Below are 21,453 nucleotides of genomic sequence, written 5' to 3'. Positions count from 1 at the left end.
CATGGAAGCAGCAATGGTTGGGAGTCCAGTGGTGACCTTCCCAGCTCTGGGCTAGTGCCCTACAGAGCACTAGGGGTCAGAACACATACACACACACACACACACACACACACTTCCCTCACACACACTCTTCCACACACACAAACACACTCTTCCCTCACTTCCAACCCTCCACTCCTCATCTGTGTTGGCTGACTCTAGATAGAAGCCCTGTGGGACAATGGCAGCTCACAGAAACTCTAGTTTCCTCCTCAACCTCTCCCACCACCCACGATGGACACAAGATCCCTCAATGAGGGAGAGGAGACAAAGAAGGACAGAGGATACAGATACAATGAACAGTACGACCCCCACATCTTCATCTGCAGTGCTACGCTCCAGAAGCTGGTGGGGCAACTGGCTTATGTTGCCCCTGCTGATGGTCACCTATCTACCCTGTGAGGCCTGGGGCGCCACTTTCACTGTGGCCATAGTTGGGCCCTGGACATGTGACCCTATGTACTCCAAAGCCCTCCCTGACCTGGCCGCCCGCCTGGCCACCGCCCGCCTCAACAAGGACCCCTACACTAAGAAAGGCTACTGGTATGACTACACTCTGGTCAACGAGGACTGTAAAACATCCCATGCTCTGGCCCGCTTCACCTCTCTGGAAGGCTATGGCTCGGCTTTCCTCGGCCCTACTAACCCAGGCTACTGCTCATCGGCTGCCCTGTTTGCGAAAAACTGGAATAAGCCCCTTCTTTCCTGGGGCTGCCTGAAACCCAACATGGAGGATGGACAGTATCCCACCTTTCATCGGCCCTTGCCTCTGTCCTCCCGGGTTCTGTTTTCTATGCTGCGGTACTTTCGCTGGGCCCATGTGACCATCGTGACATCAGAGGATGACCTGTGGGAAGCTACGGGACACGAGCTGGCGGCCTCTCTGAGGGCCCTGGGCCTGCCGGTCAGCACTGTGGTCACCATGGAGCCTGATAAGGATGGTCCCACAAAAGCCTTGAAAAGGATACAGGAGTTAGACCGTGTCAGAGGTGTGTATGCGCGTTTGTGTGTGTGTGTGTGTGTGTGATAAAAGGTGAGAGGAAAGATACACAACATCACTGACTCACTGTCATCTATTCCATTGTATGACACTGCCACACTGTAATGACTAATAATTGTCTCTACTATTCCCTTCTTCTGTCCTCTATCTCTGTCTTCACTAACCTTTTACTCTCCTCCTGTTCTCCTCCTTCTTTCCTTCTCCCCCTTCTCTGTCTCTGCAGTGGTCATCATGTGCATGCACTCAGCTTTGATCGGTGGTGTGGCCCAGTATCAGCTCTTAACCTCTGCCTTGAACATACGTATGATAGATCGTGGCTACGTTTTCATCCCCTACGACACCCTCACATACTCACTGCCCAAGGGCACAAACCTTCATGCCCTGACCAATGACAGCTTGTTGAGAAAGGCCTACGATGCAGTTCTCACAATCACCATGGATTCTGGCGAGAATACTTTCTATCAGAGCTTCAAAAATGCTCAGGAGAAATTTGAGATCCGCACCAGCACTCCACCAGATCAGGTGAGACATCCCAGAACACAGCTCCTGGGATATTCATCTAGTCATCATTAGTCACACATGCCATGGACATGCAGTACTGTAGCAAGCACCTTTGGATGAGCAACAGTACTCTTGAGTTTTAGTTCTTCACAAACAGGTAACCTATAGGTCTTTGGACCTCTCTAGCCTTAAAACCAAATACATATGAATGTTGTTGGAATGTTTTATTATTAATGATAATGACCAGTGGTTTGTCAGTGCCGTACCACTGTCTTGGTAATGGTATGTTCCTCTATTTCTGTACTCCCTGCCTAACATCATCAAAACCCTTACTGCCAGTCTAAAGAGTCTACAGACAGAGTCTTCAATAACAGTCGGTCAGATAAATGATTTATACATTGTCACCACTCTTCTCCCCTGACATAGGTGTCTCCATTTTTCGGCACCATCTACAACATGATATACTACATGGCCTATGCAGTGGAGAAGAGTCGCATGGCAGCGGGGCGCTGGGTGGATGGGGAAACCATGCTCGAGAGCGATGGAGGGGTCAAATTTGAGGGCTTCAACCAGCACATCTCATCCGACAAAGATGGGTTGGGGATGCTGGCTCGCTACGTGGTCCTGGACTCTGACGGGGGAGATAAACTCTACATGACACACACTCTGGAGGCCCCCCACACCCTTGGCAAATTTGGGGCGGTCAAGTACAATGGGCGCTCCATCCACTTTGCAGGCAGTAGCCCCAGCACAGACTCCCGTTGCTGGTTCAGTCCATACATCACCTGTGGTGGGGGTAGGTGGTCTAGCGTTGGGGTCAGTGATGTACCAGTAGCCTATGGTAAAATGAGGTCTGTGTTCCCTCTAACTCTTTCTCTTCATCACTCTCTTTCTATCCCCTTCTCTGCCTTTAGGAATGGACGCAGGTACTATCCTCTTTCTGTTTGTCCTGTTCTGTGGGTTGGTTGGAGGTGGAGTTGCCTTCTATATGAAGTAAGTTAAGCTCAAACACAGGGAGGAGTGTGCCAATCAGCTGCCTATTTTGTCTTCTGCATTGAACACACTTTCGTTTGTAAATGAGGTTACTGATGTTTTGGGGTCTTCCCCTTTGTGTCTGATCAGGAGAGATGGCCGGATTGGAATCAGCTTTGGAGGATCAGGGGGAGGAGGAGGGTCCTTAAAAGTAGTCTTGAATCTGGATGACCTGATTTTCATCAATACCCAGAACAGCATAAGGGTCAGCTTGATGCCTATCATACCATAAAGGCCTATAGCCTAAATACTGTATTTGTGTGTGAGTTTGTGTCTGTTTTAAAGTCCCTTATCTTTGATGGACTTTCTATTCTGAAGCCCTTGTAACCTCTCTCTCTCTCTCTCTCTCTCTCTCTCTCTCTCTCTCTCTCTCTCTCTCTCTCTCTCTCTCTCTCTCTCTCTCTGTGTCTCTCTCTGTCTCTCTCTGTCTCTCTGTAGAAGCTGAATGAGGATAGTATGATGAAGAGTCAGCTGGACGTGAAAACGCCTCGCCACTCCGTGTCGGGACGCAGCTACTTTTGCTCCACCCCTGACAGCTCCAACGTCGCCGTCTTCGAGGTGGGTCACATGTTAATGTGGTGAATCTAATGTAAAACTACTGTCAAACAGAGACAGCAATCCAATATTCCAATGTTTGATGTGCTGCATGCAAGAAATAACACCCAATGTTGCTACTCTTGCCTGTCTTGGTGACAAACAGTTATAAACAAATACATCTCTGTTTAGTGTCCCTGTCCCTTGCATTTTGGGTTTTCCAGATAAACATTTGCTAATACCTTTATATTCTGTGTTCACTAGGGTGACTGGGTTTGGTTGAAGAGATGTCCCAATGGAAACACTGTGTCAAGTGTCAGTGATAGCACTACAAATATTTTCACCAAGGTGAGTGACTGACTGAGTGAGTCAGTGAAAACAGCAAGACATTGAAGCGCTGTCTGAACGCTGCGCTGTTCCTCTGTCATAACCTACTTCTCCTCTCTATCTTCTCCCCCTCTCTCAGCTCAGGGACATGCGGCATGAGAACCTCAACCTGTTGCTTGGCCTGTTCCTCGACTCAGGGATCTTTGGTATTGTGACAGAGCACTGTAGCAGGGGCAGCTTGGAGGACCTTCTCAACAATGAGGAAATGCGTCTCGACTGGATGTTCAAGTCCTCCCTGTTGATGGATCTGATCAGGGTGAGGGGGAAAACAACTCTCACATTCATAGACATTTCTGACTATATCTCTCTCCTCATTGTTTACACTCTGTCCTCAATCTTTTCTTTCCCTCCCAGGGAATGAAGTACCTGCACAACCGGCATGTCATCCACGGGCGCCTGAAGTCCCGAAACTGTGTGGTGGACGGACGCTTTGTGCTGAAGGTGACTGAGTACGGCTTCAACGAGATCTTATCCACCCAGAGCATCAACTTTGACGAAGGCAGGCCTGAGGGTAAGTCCATGGGGACACATACAGGACAACGTATCAGAGACAGCTAATCATTCTCATCATTTACCAAGTAATTACAAGAAAATAAAGACACTTGTTCGTTTTCCCCCCTGGTCAGGTTGTGTGTGAAAAACACTTAATCCAACCCGCCACTCTTGTCCCCTAACTCCCTGGTCCACCTAACAGATCAACTGTGGACGGCTCCAGAGCTGCTAAGGAACTCCAAGCTGATGAAGAGAGGAACATTCCATGGGGACGTCTACAGCTTCGCCATCGTTATGCAGGAGGTCATCGCCCGCTCTGCTCCCTTCTGCATGCTGGACATGCCTCCCAAGGGTGAGACCTCATATCAAACAGTACCACCATACATGGGGCTAGTTGTGTCAGATGTAAAACAAATACAGCAGGACGGCCACCATGCCAATATGAACAGTACAATTATTGGACAGTATAGGTGTGTGTGTGTGTTTGACAGAGATCCTCAGTAAGTTGAAATCCCCCCCACCACTGTGTCGGCCCACTGTGTCAGCGGATGAGGCTCCACTAGAGGTGATCCAGGTCATGAAACAGGCCTGGAGTGAGAAGCCAGACATGAGACCCACCTTCGAGGAGATCTTCAAACAGGTTGCCTACTTTACTATACACAAACATACACAAAGCTACATATATACATACACACACATACAGTACATTGTTATGGAATAGGTCAGGTAGTTTAGACAGCACACTCCAGCTCACTACCACTTCCACACTCCATTCCCCCAGGGGGCAGCAGCAACCTTGTCCAAGTGCTGAGCCTGGTTTAAAAGCACATCAGGTGCCGCCACTTAAGGTGATCATCAGTCAGAGTGCCAGCTTGGAGTCGTGAGGCTGCTGGTTGGTTTGGTGGCCATGTGGCCTTTAGTTTGGTTTTGATTCTTTACTTTGGGCACGTCATTTGTAGTTTTCCTTTTTGTATATTGTGATGTCACGAGAGGCTGTGTCCTGGAGGGACGTTACATCCCCCTGAGGTGGCTGCAAACCCAGACAGCTATGGCTCCATCTGCTGGTATGGTCGGGAACTCCACCCCTCTATGGCCAATCTTCCCACGCAGCTGAAACAAATCAGGAGCTGATGAGCTGAAGGTTTGGGAAGGGAAGGGACACGGAGGGAGTGTGTGGGGGGTGAAGAAACACAGTCTCCAACCTGGGCTCTCTGGAGGACAAGAGTGCTGCACGTCCACTTCCATGAGGAATATAAGGATTTGGAGATACTTACCTTTGGGAAATACTCACCTTTGGATATATGCACCTGTGGAAATACGTGAGAGACATTTGGAAGGACTTTTTGCTGGGTTGGCCACTAGCTGCAACGTGGACTACAGTAAGGCTGGGGAAAAGTTATCTGAGCGAGTGAGAATTATGATTTTGGATGTGGAAGAGACATCCCTGAACTGTTAACCCTTAAAGAGCCACAAGAGAACAGAATTTTGTTATATTTTCGTTAATTTCCCAAGACCTATAATAAAATCCTTGTTTTGTTTGAACCTTGTCTCCTTGCACTACTTGAGCAATCCCGCTGAAAGCTGTGTAGCCTCTCGTGACGTCACAGATGGTGGAGAATACAGGCAAGCTCAAGCGTTAATAGTGCATGTCAGAGGAGGATACCGAAGGTTTGATCACCCAGTTTTCCACGTTGGCCGTAGGCTCCCCGCCGACTGAAATGGAGGACATATTGAAAGCCCTTGTTGCTGGCCAGCAAGCCCAGATGCAAGCAAACGTGGCTCTCTTGGAGGAGCAAAAGAAAGCCAACCTTCTGAAGGCAGAGGAATTGCAGTTGCAGAGACAGAGGGTTGTCCAAAATACCCGCCCAATAAAGGCAAGTGACTTTATATCTAAGATGGGAGCTACCGATGACATTGAGGCATACCTGCATGCATTTGAGGCCACGGCCACTAGGGAAGCCTGGCCCAAGCAACAGTGGGTTGGTCTGTTAGCCCCCTTTCTAACCGGGGAATCGCTGAATGCTGTCCGGGACCTGGGCCCTGACCAGGTTACTGACTATGATGCCCTGAAGTCTGAGATCCTCAGCAGATATGGACTCACAAAGTTTGGTATGGCCCAGCGCTTTCACAGCTGGACCTTCCAACCAGACCAACCTCCTCGGGCGCAGATGCATGAACTTGTCCGAATCGCAAGGAAATGGCTGGATCCGCAGAGGAATACAGCAGCGGCGGTGGTGGAGGCCGTTGTGGTGGATCGTTACCTACGCGCCCTGCCTTATGAGGCAAAACGGTTCATCAGTCAACAGACCTTGACCACGGCTGATCTGACCGTGGAAGCTGTGGAAAAGTACCAGGCCACAGCGGAGATGCTGAATGCTTCCCGAAAAGACCCCAGGAGTGCGGCCCCACCACAAATGGGAAGAACCCGTCCAAAGGACCCCAAGGTCTCGAACCCAGCCACGTCAGGACTTATCCCGGCTCCAGGGGGAGCCAGAAACCAGGCGGGTCCAAGAAGAGTACACCAGGAGGGGGAAACTCGACAGTGTTACCGGTGTGGGGAGATGGGACATATCTCCTGGCAGTGTGGGAAACCAGCCGATGAACCTATGCCCACTGCGGAGTCCTCCAGCTCGGCACCCACACACCGTGTTGCCTCGCTCTTGGGAGTCGTAGATGGCGGCCCAGATCGACCCCCCACCTGCCCGGTAACTGTGAATCACCATGATGTGGAGGCCTTACTGGATTCTGGTAGCCGGGCCACCCTGGTGCGTAAGGATTTGGTGGGCCCAACGTGTCTGACCCCGGGGAAAGTCCTCCCAGTTTCCTGTGTCCATGGGGACACCAGAGAATACCCCATTACTGAACTTACAATGACCAGCACACGGGGAACCATACACACGACGGCGGGGGTGGTTGATTCCCTCCCCGTCCCTGTCCTAATTGGACGAGACTGCCCAGCCTTTTACCCACTCTGGAGAGAGTCTCAGGAGAGGATAACCCGAGTACCTCGGAAACGGAGAAGCAAGGCTGGCAAGCACCACGGCAATGCGGACGCCCTCTCCCGGCGTGATGCCTTCTTCGCTGCCTTTACCCCGACGAGGACGTCGGTCCCGAGGAGGGGGATGTGTGATGTCACGAGAGGCTGTGTCCTGGAGGGACGTTACATCCCCCTGAGGTGGCTGCAAACCCAGACAGCTATGGCTCCATCTGCTGGTATGGTCGGGAACTCCACCCCTCTATGGCCAATCTTCCCACGCAGCTGAAACAAATCAGGAGCTGATGAGCTGAAGGTTTGGGAAGGGAAGGGACACGGAGGGAGTGTGTGGGGGGTGAAGAAACACAGTCTCCAACCTGGGCTCTCTGGAGGACAAGAGTGCTGCACGTCCACTTCCATGAGGAATATAAGGATTTGGAGATACTTACCTTTGGGAAATACTCACCTTTGGATATATGCACCTGTGGAAATACGTGAGAGACATTTGGAAGGACTTTTTGCTGGGTTGGCCACTAGCTGCAACGTGGACTACAGTAAGGCTGGGGAAAAGTTATCTGAGCGAGTGAGAATTATGATTTTGGATGTGGAAGAGACATCCCTGAACTGTTAACCCTTAAAGAGCCACAAGAGAACAGAATTTTGTTATATTTTCGTTAATTTCCCAAGACCTATAATAAAATCCTTGTTTTGTTTGAACCTTGTCTCCTTGCACTACTTGAGCAATCCCGCTGAAAGCTGTGTAGCCTCTCGTGACGTCACAATATATTAATTTTTGTCATCATCTGATCCAATCAATAATCCGTTTGTGTCACGATCGTTGAAGGGAGTGGACCAATGCGCAGCGTGATTTGCGAACATACTTTTATTATTAGAGTACCACACGAACAAAACAACAAAACGATACGTGACGTCCTTGGTAACAGACACTAACCATACACGGAACAAGATCCGACAAAACACTGTGGAAAACAGGCTGCCTAAGTATGGTTCCCAATCAGAGACAACAAGCAACAGCTGATACTCGTTGCCTCTGATTGAGAACCACCCCGGCCAACACAGAAACACAAGAGCTAGATAATAAACCTAGAACACAAAACACATAGAAACAACACACCCTGGCTCAACATAACAGAGTCCCAGAGCCAGGGCGTGACAGTTTGGACTGGCCGACCAAGAGGTCAAGAGAGACAGAGCTGGCCCTGGACCAAGGTAAGGTTGCTGTCTCCCTGGGCACATGTACATTCAACAGCTAGGTGCATACACTGATTTTTCACCTAGATGCACATCTTAAATTTTGGTTACAGACCAGTTAACTAGGCCTAAGACCCCTACTCTTAGCGAGAGCAACAATATTAGCATGCTAGTCGGTTTCGTAACAACATGTTGTAAAAGAATGGTGTAATATGCTATTGTAAAGGACACCATGCTGCTTGCTTAGCGAGTACCACTTCCTCCCGACTCGGCCCATACCTGGCGCAAACTCGGGACCTCTGCCTTACTAGCACACGTGACCGTCCTCCCTTAAGTGTATTAGCAGATCGCGCCACCTCAAAATCTAGTTAATGAGGTGACCCAAGCAGGACACGTAAGGCTGAGGAGTAAGTTTCACACATCCCCATGTGCTACACTATGATAATGTCTAATTCATTAGGTTATTAATTTACAATATTACATGTGAAAGTCGGAGCACCACCAACACTTTTGTAGTCGGTAGGAAACTATAAATAGTTACAATTATACATGGCAGGTCCTTGCCTGCCGCCCTAGGCAAGACCTTAAAAATACATATTTTCCAGGACATTCAAAAGGCATCTTTTCCGGATGTTGAAAAATACATATTTTCCGGACATTGAAATCAGGTTCAGTTTCGCTTCTGAATTAAAGTTGAAAATATGTAATTTATAGACATCTATATTGGGCCAAATCAAGGCTGATCCAGACCGGACAAAATCTGAACCAAACATAGACATCTATGATTGGTTCAGATTTTGTCCAGACCTAACCAAAAACCAATGTCCATGGATGTGGAAATCAAGGCTGCTCTGGACTGCACCAAAAAAGGATGGAGGGATACAAACTTGAAACCACTGATTATGACAATGGGATGAAACTCCTGGACAACAGTTGTGATTGTCTCTTCCATATTGTCAATTTTACTTTGACCTGTCCTGTTTTTCTGATATGTTGTTTAACATGACAGCACATTTTCTTTATTGATTGGGCGCCATTTCGGTTAGGCTATTTGATCGGAAAAGCCTGTACGATGTAAAAAGTGTCCGTCTCATTACATTGTCATCTCATTACATTGTCATACATTTTATCTCCAGCCTGTAGGCTACAGAAAAGGCAACATACTCTTTCTACCATACCCTATATCTGCTACATGATTTATGTTAGATGTTTTTTTTGATGGAACGTTGGTGGAGCGCTGCAGCGATGCGTCTCTCCAACAGACCCCTGGAGAGGCGCGCTGGGAATGGACAAGACAAATATTTTGCGCCCCTACCTTTGACAAAGTGGGTACTGTTTATCACAAGGCGGCATCAGCACTCACCTAAAAACCCATATGTCACTGGTTGAGAGAAATTGTCATTGTTTTTTTGCAGAATTATGTGAGGTTTTATGTGTTGTTGTTGGAGGTGCGTCTTGCCCCGTTTAGCTCAGAAAATGCCGCCCTCGTCAATCTGCCGCCATAGGCGGCCTCCTAATCCTGCCTAATGAGAGGGCCGACCTTGCAATTATAACTACCTACAATTATTATAATTCTGAAAGAAATTGAGTTATTGAATGACAAGACAAATTCATATCTCAGAGGCAGCGAATACTTTATAAACGAATAAGATTTATTTTAAGCGCATCAAGATAAAGCAATTCATTTTACAGGATGAATGATTAATGAAGGATTTGGGGCAAAATGATACGATATGGTTACAGATTCAAACTCAACAGGGAATAGGAGAATTAGATGGCCCAAAAGGGTCAGGCAAGCAGTTATTCTAATAACTCTAAAACGAAACAACGCAGGAATGTCTAGGAGAAAGATAGCCTAAATAATATAGAGGGACACACAGATTTACACGCTCAAGCCAAGCAGGGATTTTAGGGATGAGGAGACAACATTGAATTAGTTTAAGTAAACTCTGTAGTGGCTCCTGGTCGAGGTCCGAATGAGTCCTTTCATGCACAAAGGAAAATTATAAACTGGGTGGTTCCAGCCCTGAATGCTGATTGGCTGACAGCGTGGTATATCAGACCGTAAACCAAGGGTATGACAAAACATGTATTTTTACTGTTCTAATTAATTATGTAACCAGTTCATGATAGCAATTAGGCACCTTGGGGGGTTTGTGATATATGGCCAATATACCAGGGTTAAGGGCTGTATCCAGAACAGCCATTAGCCGTGGTGTATTGGCCATCTACCACACCCCCTCGTGCAATATTGTTTAAATATCCCTGTTCAATAGTCCAAGATTGATATCAGCTCAGTCCACTGAGACTGAGGTGAGATCAATGGACAAAAGGTGCATTCCAGTTACCTATTTTCACTACATCTAGTGAAACAGAAGTTGGGCAGCAATAGAGCTCGCCAGCTTGTAGTCCTAAAAACCGGAAATGAGTTACCTCTGGTTCATTCAGCCATTCCTATGGGGGAAATTAATGTGGAAAGAATGGGGTTTTGGGAAAAACGCTGAAAATAAGGTCTGAGGTTAACATGCTTAGGAGATCTTATATGTTTTGTTCTATGAGATAATATCAGTCAGTTAACATGACCGTTATATGAATTCTGAAGCCTTTATGTGCTTATTTTGATTACATAAATGCTTCAAAATACACAAAATGATCTCATAGAAAAAATGTATAAGCTCTTCTAAGCTTGTGTTTACCACAGACCCTATTTTTGGTGTTTATCCCCCCCAAGACTACAAAACCGCCATACATTTCCCCATAGGCTTTGGCCAATGAGCCATGGTGGAGTTGGTGCCTACAAATATACACTATTACTAGTGCTCATTATGCGCGGTTTCGTGCAATGCTTATGTAGTCCAGTCTGAATGGAGAGCAAGGGTGGAGTCAGGCATGCATAAAAAAAAAAAAATGTTGAGTTTGTCCCACCAAGATTTACATGCTGAAATCTTGAGTTAAAATTAATTTCCTGCAATTCTACATAGTAAAGGTTTAGGCTCACTACTTGGTCAATTGATTTGATAGCATGCTTAAACTATGTAAATAAATTATATGAATTGATAGTTCACCTCTCTGTTTTCTTTTAGTCTTTAATAGGGTAGATTGTAACCATGTGTTTAAGCTAATCAAATCAAAGTGTATTTATGATACAGCGTGTAAAAGCTACACAATACAATGAAATGCCTACTCACAATAAAGCTCTCCTCACAAACAGTGCAATGATATTAAACTATATGTATTTGTATTTATATTAGGCTATAGCCTACAAATAGCTACACAAGATAGGTTATAGGCCTACTGCTAATTATTGTTTGTTCCTGAGCTGGCCAAATGCGCAGAGCTATCCTTCAGCACCACAAGTTGGTTCAACTTGTTCAAATCAAATCAAATTTTATTTGTCACATGCGCCGAATACAACAGGTGTAGACCTTACCGTGAAATGCTTACTTACAAGCCCTTAACCAACAATGCAGTTCAAGAAATAGAGTTAAGAAAATATTTACTAAATAAACTAAAGTAAAACATTTAATAAAAAGTAACACAAGAAAATAACAATAACGAGGCTATATACAGGGTACCGGTACCGAGTCAATGTGCGGGGGTACAGGTTAGTCAAGGTAATTTGTACATGTAGGTAGGGGTAAAGTGACTATGCATTGATAATAAACAGCGAGTAGCAGCAGTGTAAAAACAAAGGGGGGGGGGGGGGGGGGGGTCAATGTAAATAGTCTGGGTGGCAACTTGATTAATTGTTCAGCAGTCTTATGGCTTGGGGGTAGAAGCTATTAAGGAGCCTTTTGGACCTAGACTTGGCGCTCCGGTACCACTTGCCATGTGGTAGCGAGAGAACAGTCTATGAGTTGGGTGACTGGAGTCTTTGACAATTTCTTTGGGCCTTCCTCTGACACCGCCTAGTATATACGTCCTGGAGGGCAGCAAGCTTGGCCCCAGTGATGTACTGGGCCGTATGCACTACCCTCTGTAGCGCCTTACGGTCGGATGCAGAGCAGTTGCCATACCAGGCGGTGATGCAACCGGTCAGGATGCTCTCGATGGTGCAGCTGTAGAACTTTTTGAGGATCTGGGGACCCATGCCAAATCTTTTCAGTCTCCTGAGGGGGAAAAGGCGTTGTCGTGCCCTCTTCACGACTGTCTTGGTGTGTTTGGACCATGATAGTTTGTTGGTGATGTGGACACCAAGGAACTTGAAACTCTCGATCTGCTCCACTACAGCCCCGTTGATGTGAATGGGGGTGTGTTCGGCCCTCCTTTTCCTGTAGTCCACGATCAGCTCCTTTGTCTTACTCACATTGAGGGAGAGGTTGTTGTCCAGGCACCACACTGCCAGGTCTCTGACCTCCTCCCTATAGGCTTTCTCATCGTTGTCGGTGATCAGGCCTACCACTGTTGTGTCGTCAGCAAACTTAATGATGGTGTTGGAGTCGTGCTTGGCCACGCAGTCGTGGGTGAACAGGGATTACAGGAGGGGACAATGCACGCACCCCTGAGGGGCCCCTGTGTTGAGGATCAGCGTGTCGTTGCCTACCCTTACCACCTGGGGGCGGCCCGTCAGGAAGTCCAGGATCCAGTTGCAGAGGGAGGTTTAGTCCCAGGGTACTTAGCTTAGTGATGAGCTTTGTGGGCACTATGGTGTTGAACGCTGAGCTGTAGTCAATGAACAGCATTCTCACATAGGTGTTCCTTTTGTCCAGGTGGGAAAGGGCAGTGTGGAGTGCTATTGAGATTGCGTCATCTGTGGCTCTGTTGGGGCAGTATGCGAATTGAAGTGGGTCTAGGGTTTCCGGGATGATGGTGTTCATGTGAGCCATGACCAGCCTTTCAAAGCACTTCATGGCTACTGACGTGAGTGCTACGGGGCGGTAGTCATTTAGGCAGGTTACCTTCGCTTTCTTGGGCACAGAGACTATGGTGGTCTGCTTGAAACATGTAGGTATTACAGACTTGGTCAGGGAGAAGTTGAAAATGTCATTGAAGACACTTGCCAGTTGGTCCGCACATGCTCTGAGTACACGTCCTGGTAATCTGTCTGGCCCCGCAGCCTTGTGAATGTTGACCTGTTTTAAAGGTCTTGCTCACATCGGCTATAGAGAGCGTGATCACACAGTCGTCCGGAACAGCTGGTGCTTTCATGCATGCTTCAGTGCTGCTTGCCTCGAAGCGAGCATAAAAGGCATTTAGCCCGTCTGGTAGGCTCGCGTCACAGGGCAGCTCACAGCTGGGTTCCCCTTTGTAGTCCATAATAGTTTGCAAGCCCTGCCACATCCGAGGAGCGTCAGAGCCTGTGTAGTAGGATTCAACCTTAGTCCTGTATTGACGCTTTGCCTGTTTGATGGTTCGTCTGAGGGCATAGCGGGATTTCTTATAAGCGTCCAGATTAGTGTCCCTCTCCTTGAAAGCGGCAGCTCTTGTTTAACATCCTGGTACTGTCTTTTAAGCACCATGAAGGGTGCTCCAATTGCTTAAAATGACGTCTGCTCAAGATCTGTTGCCTACACCTAATAGTCATACTCATCACTTATTATCATTTATTATTATTATTATTATTATTATTATTATTATTATTATTACAAATATAAGATTATCACTTCCCACAAACGTGCTTGTTTAGTAAAGTTATATCATAGCTAAATCAATGTCTGGCAAGATCACATAATGATTCATTTGCATTTTACATAACAGAACCGAATATAATACCATCGCATAGTAGGTCTATAACGTTACTGTTACACCAAAAACATCTCATTTCTAATGAGATTTTAGGATGGTTAGCTGAAACTGAATAGTTCCAAAAAATGTCTCATGCGCCAAAACTCAACAGAGCATACCACTAGGCAGGATATATGCTTTGATTGAAACAAAACACAAGAAAGGCTAATAGTTTGTTAACACCATCTGCTCTAATTTGCTCACGAAACAGTAATTCAAGAAGATCTAAATTCATATTTCCATGTAGCTGATGGAGATTAATCAAATGATTGGCATGGAGATGCAGTTTGAACTTTTAGGTAGCCTGTGTTTGAGGGTATTAGAAATATAACATTTTCTTGAGACAATATGTGGGCATAGGCAGACTTTGCAATTGGAGGATTCATATTATGCATATTCTATATTGATAGGTTATTCAATTGGCTACATCTGTCAGTACAAACTTTGATTGAGGAAATTATGACGTAATTTAATTATAATTGTTTTGCTCCATCACCTAAAAAAATAGCACTATACCACTGTATATTATATTTCCTCACTATAAGGTTGGAATAATACTGTGAAATTCTGAAAATTACGATAATACCCTTTTAGTGTAAGAGCTGTTTCAAAAGACCACCTGTAATTTCAGTCTGTTTTGTTGGGTTGGAGTTTTGGCCTGCCAGGTAACATCACCAGGTTGTAAATTAGTTAATATACCAATAACAAACAGTTCCAACCCTCTCTGCCAGTTTTCCTCGTCCCACTCAGACCACTCCCAGACAGTACTAGCAAATTTCTTGCTTGAGAAATTGCTCTTTGCTAAGAAGCAATTTTTGTTTCCTTTTGACAATTTTAATTGAAAACAACCACAGTAAGGTACTTAATTGTTACCTTTAATCCTGAATATGGTGGGGAAGGAGGAGAGAGTGATTAGATCCTGTCCTGTCTTTCATCTCTGCTGTTGGTGGGCAGTTGCAGACAGGTAGATGTCTACTTGGTGAGCTCTGCTGGTTCCAGGCACCTCAGATTGGCCTGGTATTCAGTCAGCCAGATGCTTCAGTATAGATGGGTTGAATTCGCCCTACAATTTTTTTCACAGACATGCAAAGGGCACACACCTGAACACAATGAACTCAGTCTCAAGCTAACAAGAACTCAAAGCGACATGCTTTTTGTGAACTATATTACAGTAATATGTAACACACTTCACCTCCTCACTGCATGTTCTATGTTTTCCTTTCATACTTTAGTTCAAGAGTATAACCAAGGGGAAGAAGACCAACATCATAGACTCAATGCTGCGTATGTTGGAGCAGTACTCCACCAACCTTGAGGACCTGATCAGGGAGAGGACAGAGGAGCTGGAGGTGGAGAGGAAGAAGACTGACCAGCTGCTGGCCCAGATGTTGCCCAGGTCAGCCCCCCTCTCCTCCCACCTCCCACAAAGCTTCACATGTCTATTTGCAACATCAAAAATAAAAAATGTCTCTGTATTGAGAATATTGAATTGTATTACTGTGCAAGTGTTTTAGTTAATTGGCCGCTTGTTATTTATTCTCCTAACCTCTATCCGCATCCATCTATCCACTCCCTTGTCTTGTCTTACACTATAGGTCTGTGTGCCTGGCCCTTAAGACAGGCAAGCCTGTGAAACCAGAGCACTTCTCTGAGGTCACTCTGTACTTCAGTGACATTGTGGGCTTCACCACCATCTCTGCACTCAGCGAGCCCATTGAGGTGGTAGACTTACTCAATGATCTCTACACACTCTTTGATGCCATCATCGGGCAGCATGATGTCTACAAGGTGAGAATCCTGTCCTGCTGCAAAAGAGTTGTGTCCTATTAGTGATGCAATGGAAGCTTGTTCTACGTTCAATACAAATCCTGGAAGTAAATGGGTGGATTCCAAATTTCCCAATTCGGACTATAAAGATATTGATTGTGTGGCCTTCAGGTGGAGACCATCGGAGATGCCTACATGGTAGCCTCTGGAGTTCCAAACCGGAACGGTAGACGCCACGCAGCTGAGATGTCCAACATGTCCCTGGACATCCTCCACTGTATTGGAACCTTCAAGATGAGGCACATGCCTGACGTCAAGGTCAAGATTCGTATCGGCCTTCACTCTGGTGCGTGGCCCATCTAAAATTATTTGTCATTTTTTAATCCTCTGTCTCAGCATTCATAATGTAGACATATTGACTGGCCTTTTCTCTTGAAAGCCACAATTCTTCATTCGTTTTTCAGCCAAACGGTAGCCCCGCCACTTGGTTTGCTGTTAAGCTGTGGGATAATATAATAATAATATATGCCATTTAGCAGATGCTTTTATCCAAAGCGACTTACACTCATGCGTGCATACACGGGGCTGGAGAAATGTTACTGTCAAATTCATAGATGGAGCTATAGATGCAATGACTGGCAGTCCATGAGATCAACTGCTATACATTGCAGTTCATGCATATGCAACAAAGTTAACAGATGAATAGTAAAATTCAATACTTAAGCAAACTACATTTTTGATATATTATATTTAATGAAATTTGAGAATGAGTATTGGAATTCTCTAGAACATGGCATTAACATCAGAGTATTGGAGCAAAAGTGTATTTTTACCTGATCCCCGTCTGGAACATATTCCTGGAACAGTGAAATGTCATCCACTTAGCCCTGTCATCCTATTAGTCTCCACTGCCTAATGCGTTCTTCTAGTTACTCTACCCTACCAATTAATATGGAAGGTTTTGCATGTTTCTAGTAACACAGAAGTGACTACTTTTAGGTATGGTAAAGGACAGCTCAGAAAAAACATAATTGTATTCTGTATAAATATTCTGACATCTCTGCTAAACATTGAAAGGATATTCTGCAATTAAACTGCATTTGCCATTTTTTCTCCAGAGACTTCTGTGAGACATATTGGAGGCTCTTTGAATAAGTCATGAATCACAAGTCATAAATCCGAAATTATGCTACTTCTGATCTTATCAGCATGTGTATCATCTACATGTGTGTTTCTGTGTCCACCAGGCCCTGTGGTGGCAGGAGTGGTGGGTCTGACGATGCCTCGGTACTGTCTGTTCGGAGACACTGTCAACACGGCTTCTCGAATGGAGTCCACTGGGTTGCGTGAGTACCTCACACTCGTTGTTTGCCCATCACGCTGTGTGAGGTCACTATGGATAGGGACAGGTGTATTGCCATTTGTGTGCATGCAACAAGAGGCTAAGGAGGTTTACGATGAGCAGTCCTGACTAATCCTTTAAGACTATCAGTAGAATTAGTGGGCAAATTTAGGGTTTAATCAAAATATCCTCCATTGCCTCAGATACCCTTTCACCAATTATGCTGGTACAGCAATTGTTAACTTCATAATGTGTTGAGATTTGTATGTGTTATAAGTTAATGTAACACTTATAAAAACCATTGGGTTGATGATACGAATAGTTAAACAACCTCATAATCTTCTAATCTTTCAAAACAATATATGCTTATTTAACTGCTGATTCCTAGCAACACATAGGGTATTTATAGTAGTGAGGGGCAACCAGTATAGTCGCTATAGTGAGTATATGTAGCTCAGTTGGTAGAGCATGGCGCTTGCAACGCCAGGGTTGTGGGTTCGTTTCCCACGGGGGGCCAGTATGAAAATGTATGCACTCACTAACTGTAAGTCGCTCTGGATAAGAGCATTTGCTAAATGACTAAAATGTAAAAAAAAAACTAAAATATAATGTCTGTACTAGTCAGTGACATAAGAGTACAGGAAATCTCACATCTACTCCCACCATGTGGCCATACATATGAATTGCTGCACAAAAAACTGCTCTTGTGACTACTGTCTATGGGCTCACACACAATAAATGATATTGTGTTGCTCTATACTAAATCAATTTATGATCAACCAATGAATGAAAATCTAAATATATGTAGGATATGTGAGTACTGTATGATGTCACGAATGTTGATACTCTATAGACATTAATAACTAATGGTCATTGTTTACATTGAATTAACTGTCAGAATATTTGAAGACTAATGCTGCCTTTGTGGTTGCTGTTGTTGTTTGATATCCCAGCTTACAGAATCCATGTCAACCAAAGCACAGTCGATATCCTACATGAACTGAAAATGGGCTACAAAATAGACACCAGGGGCATGACAGAGCTGAAGGTAGATACACACACACACAGAGACAGACAGACAGACCCAAACAGTGAATTCACTTAACTTACCACTCAAATCTATTTTTATTTGTCACATGCTTTGTAAACAACAGGTGTAGACTATCAGTGAAATGCGTACTTACATTCTGTTATTCCCTACTTCTCTTTCAGGGGAAGGGTGTTGAAAACACATTCTGGTTGGTTGGAAGAGCTGGGTTCGACAAGGTTCTCCCCAGACCGCCTGATCTTACTCCAGGGTAAGATTTAACAAGCCTTCCTGCTCTATTTATATTGTACTTTATGTTTCTCTTAACTATACTCTCATTGACTCTCAGTCCTGCCGGGTGCTTGTCCCAAGCCCCTTGTCAGTAGTACTCATGCAACCAGTTCGCATTAAAGTTGATTTTCATCTAGGTCATCGTGGATATAGAGGATAAGATGTCCGAAAATAATTTAGAAAAATCTGATAATGTGTGATAATGTGTGGCTGGAACTAAAAGTTTTATAAATCATAATTTCTATGTGCTGCTGACCTGACCCTTGTGTCGTGGTTCAGTTCACGTGCTCACCCAAATGTAAAATTCTTCATCTACCACTTGTCTGTTTAACTCAAATGTAATTAATCCTGACCTCCCACTGCACTACAGTGCATTCGGAAAGTATTCAGACCCCTTGACTTTTTCCACATTTTGTTACGTTACAGCCTTATTCTAAAACGGATTAAATAGTTTTTTCCCCTCATCAATCTACACACAATACCCCATAATGACAAAGCAAAAACAGTTTTTTTGAATTTTTTGCAAATGTATTAAAAATACATAAATATTCAGACCCTTTACTCAGTACTTTGTTGAAGCACCTTTGGCAGCGATTACAGCCTTGAGTCTTCTTGGTTTTGACACTACAAGCTTGGCACACCTGTATTTGGGGAGTTTCTCCCATTCTTCTCTGCAGATCCTCTCAAGCTCTGTCAGGTTGGATGTGGAGCGTTGCTGCTCAGCTATTTTCAGGTCTCTCCAGAGATGTTAGATCGGATTCAAGTCTGGGTTCTGGCTGGGCCACTCAAGGACATTCAGAGACTTGTCCCAAAGCCACTCCTGCATTGTCTTGGCTGTGTGCTTAGGGTTGTTGTCCTGTTGGAAGGTGAACCTTCACCCCAATCTGAGGTCCTGAGCGCTCTGGAGCAGGTTTTCATTAAGGATCTCTCTGTACTTTGCTCTGTTCATCTTTGCCTCGATCCTGACTAATCTCCCAGTCCCTGCCGCTGAATAACATCCCCACAGCATGATGCTTCCACCACTGTGCTTCACCGTAGGGATGGTGCCAGGTTTCCTCCAGACGTGACGCTTGGCATTCAGGCCAAAGAGTTCAATCTTGGTTTCTTCAGACCAGAGAATGTTGTTTCTCATGGTTTGAGAGTCTTTAGGTGCCTTTTGGCAAACTCCAAGCGGGCTGTCATGTGCCTTTTACTGAGGAGTGGCTTCCGTCTGGCCACTCTACCATAAAGGCCTGATTGGTGGAGTGCTGCAAAGATGGTTGTCCTTCTGGAAGGTTCTCCCATCTCCACAGAGGAACTCTAGAGCTCTGTCAGAGTGACCATCGTGTTCTTGGTCACCTCCCTGACCAAGGCCCTTCTCCCCGATTACTCAGTTTGGCCGGTTGGCCAGCTCTAGGAAGAGTCTTGGTGGTTCCAATGCTGCAGAAATGTTTTGGTACCCTTCCCCAGATTTGTGCCTCTACACAATCCTGTCTCGGAGCTCTACGGACAATTCCTTCGACCTCATGGCTTGGTTTTTGCTCTGACATGCACTGTCAACTGTGGGACCTTATATAGACAGGTGTGTGCCTTTCCAAATCATGTCCAATCAATTTAATTTACCACAGGTGGACTCCAATCAAGTTGTAGAAACATCTCAAGGATGATCAATGAAAACAGGATGCACCTGATCTCAATTTTGAGTCTCATAGCAAAGGGTCTGAATACTTATGTAAATGAGGTATTTTTATTTTATTTTTTTAATACATTTGCTAAAATTAAAATAAAAACCTGTATTCACTTTGTCATTATGGGGTATTGTGTGTAGATTGCTGAGGATTATTTATTTTTAAATCCATGTTAGAATAAGGCTGTAATGTAACAAAATGTGGAAAAAGTCAAGGGGTCTGAATACTTTCAGAAGGCATGTGTGATGAACACTCTCCCTGGCAGGCAGCAAACAACGCTGTAATGTTTTAACACATTACCCTGGTGGTTGCCTCATTTACCCCTGTCCACATGAACATTTTATATCTGTGTTAAGAGTTCAAACTCAGTTGTAATGAACATTCTGAGACACGGTTGTCAACAGCGGTTGTTGAAAACAGTTGTCAGTGTGGACAGGGCTTTTGTTGCTTCATATGCTGGGATTGATATGTTTAATGCCTATTCCAAGATAGTCTGAGTGCTCAGTGTGCACTGCCAATCAAACAAGACACTAAACCTTCTGTCTTTGCGTTTCCTCAGGGCGAGCAACCATGGCATCAGTTTGGAAGAGATTCCTCCAGATAGAAAACAGAAATTCCTTGACCGGCAGGCGAGGAATAAGTAGCCTGTAAGGTATGCCTGGTTTAACTATCATATTATAGATTTAAAATTACTTTATTTCCCCAAATGATTTGTAATGTGAGTGATGTCAATTCAGGTACATACAGTGGGGAGAACAAGTATTTGATACACTGCCGATTTTGCAGGTTTTCCTACTTACAAAGCATGTAGAGGTATGTCATTTTTATCATAGGTACACTTCAACTGTGAGAGACGGAATCTACAAAAATCCAGAAAATCACATTGTATGATTTTTAAGTAATTAATTTGCATTTTATTGCATGACATAAGTATTTGACCATCAGAAAAGCAGAACTTAATATTTGGTACAGAAACCTTTGTTTGCAATTACAGAGATCATATGTAGGTCTTGACCAGGTTTGCACACACTGCAGCAGGGATTTTGGCCCACTCCTCCATACAGACCTTCTCCAGATCCTTCAGGTTTCGGGGCTGTCGCTGGGCAATACGGACTTTCAGCTCCCTCCAAAGATTTTCTATTGGGTTCAGGTCTGGAGACTGGCTAGGCCACTCCAGGACCTTGAGATGCTTCTTATGGAGCCACTCCTTAGTTGCCCTGGCTGTGTGTTTTCGGATCGTTGTCATGCTGGAAGACCCAGCCACGACCCATCTTCAATGCTCTTATTGAGGGAAGGAGGTTGTTGGCCAAGATCTCGTGATACATGGCCCCATCCATCCTCCCCTCAATACGGTGCAGTCGTCCTGTCCCCTTTGCAGAAAAGCATCCCCAAAGAATGATGTTTCCACCTCCATGCTTCACGGTTGGGATGGTGTTCTTGGGGTTGTACTCATCCTTCTTCTTC

The 21,453-nt window shown here is 45.1% G+C and overlaps 1 protein-coding gene across 1 annotated transcript; it reads left to right on the top strand.

Moving 5' to 3' along the window:
- Positions 1-220: 220 nt before the first annotated feature.
- LOC311142028 (retinal guanylyl cyclase 2-like) lies at positions 221-20,633 on the top strand (the record flags this gene model as incomplete). Its single annotated transcript, XM_084177574.1, has 18 exons — positions 221-1,028; positions 1,263-1,561; positions 1,967-2,336; positions 2,455-2,533; positions 2,663-2,777; positions 3,011-3,130; positions 3,371-3,454; positions 3,573-3,749; positions 3,848-4,004; positions 4,188-4,337; positions 4,477-4,625; positions 15,128-15,291; positions 15,491-15,683; positions 15,834-16,008; positions 16,910-17,008; positions 17,958-18,052; positions 18,217-18,302; positions 20,549-20,633. 18 exons carry the CDS (start codon positions 221-223, stop codon positions 20,631-20,633), a joined length of 3,405 nt encoding a protein of 1,134 aa, XP_084033700.1.
- Between the last annotated feature and the right edge of the window lie 820 nt (positions 20,634-21,453).

Source organism: Coregonus lavaretus, assembly GCF_964263955.1.
Source record: "Coregonus lavaretus genome assembly, chromosome: 15".
NCBI lineage: Eukaryota > Metazoa > Chordata > Actinopteri > Salmoniformes > Salmonidae > Coregonus > Coregonus lavaretus.
Note: the sequence above shows the minus strand (reverse complement) of the source record. Positions and strands in the feature narration are given on the sequence as shown.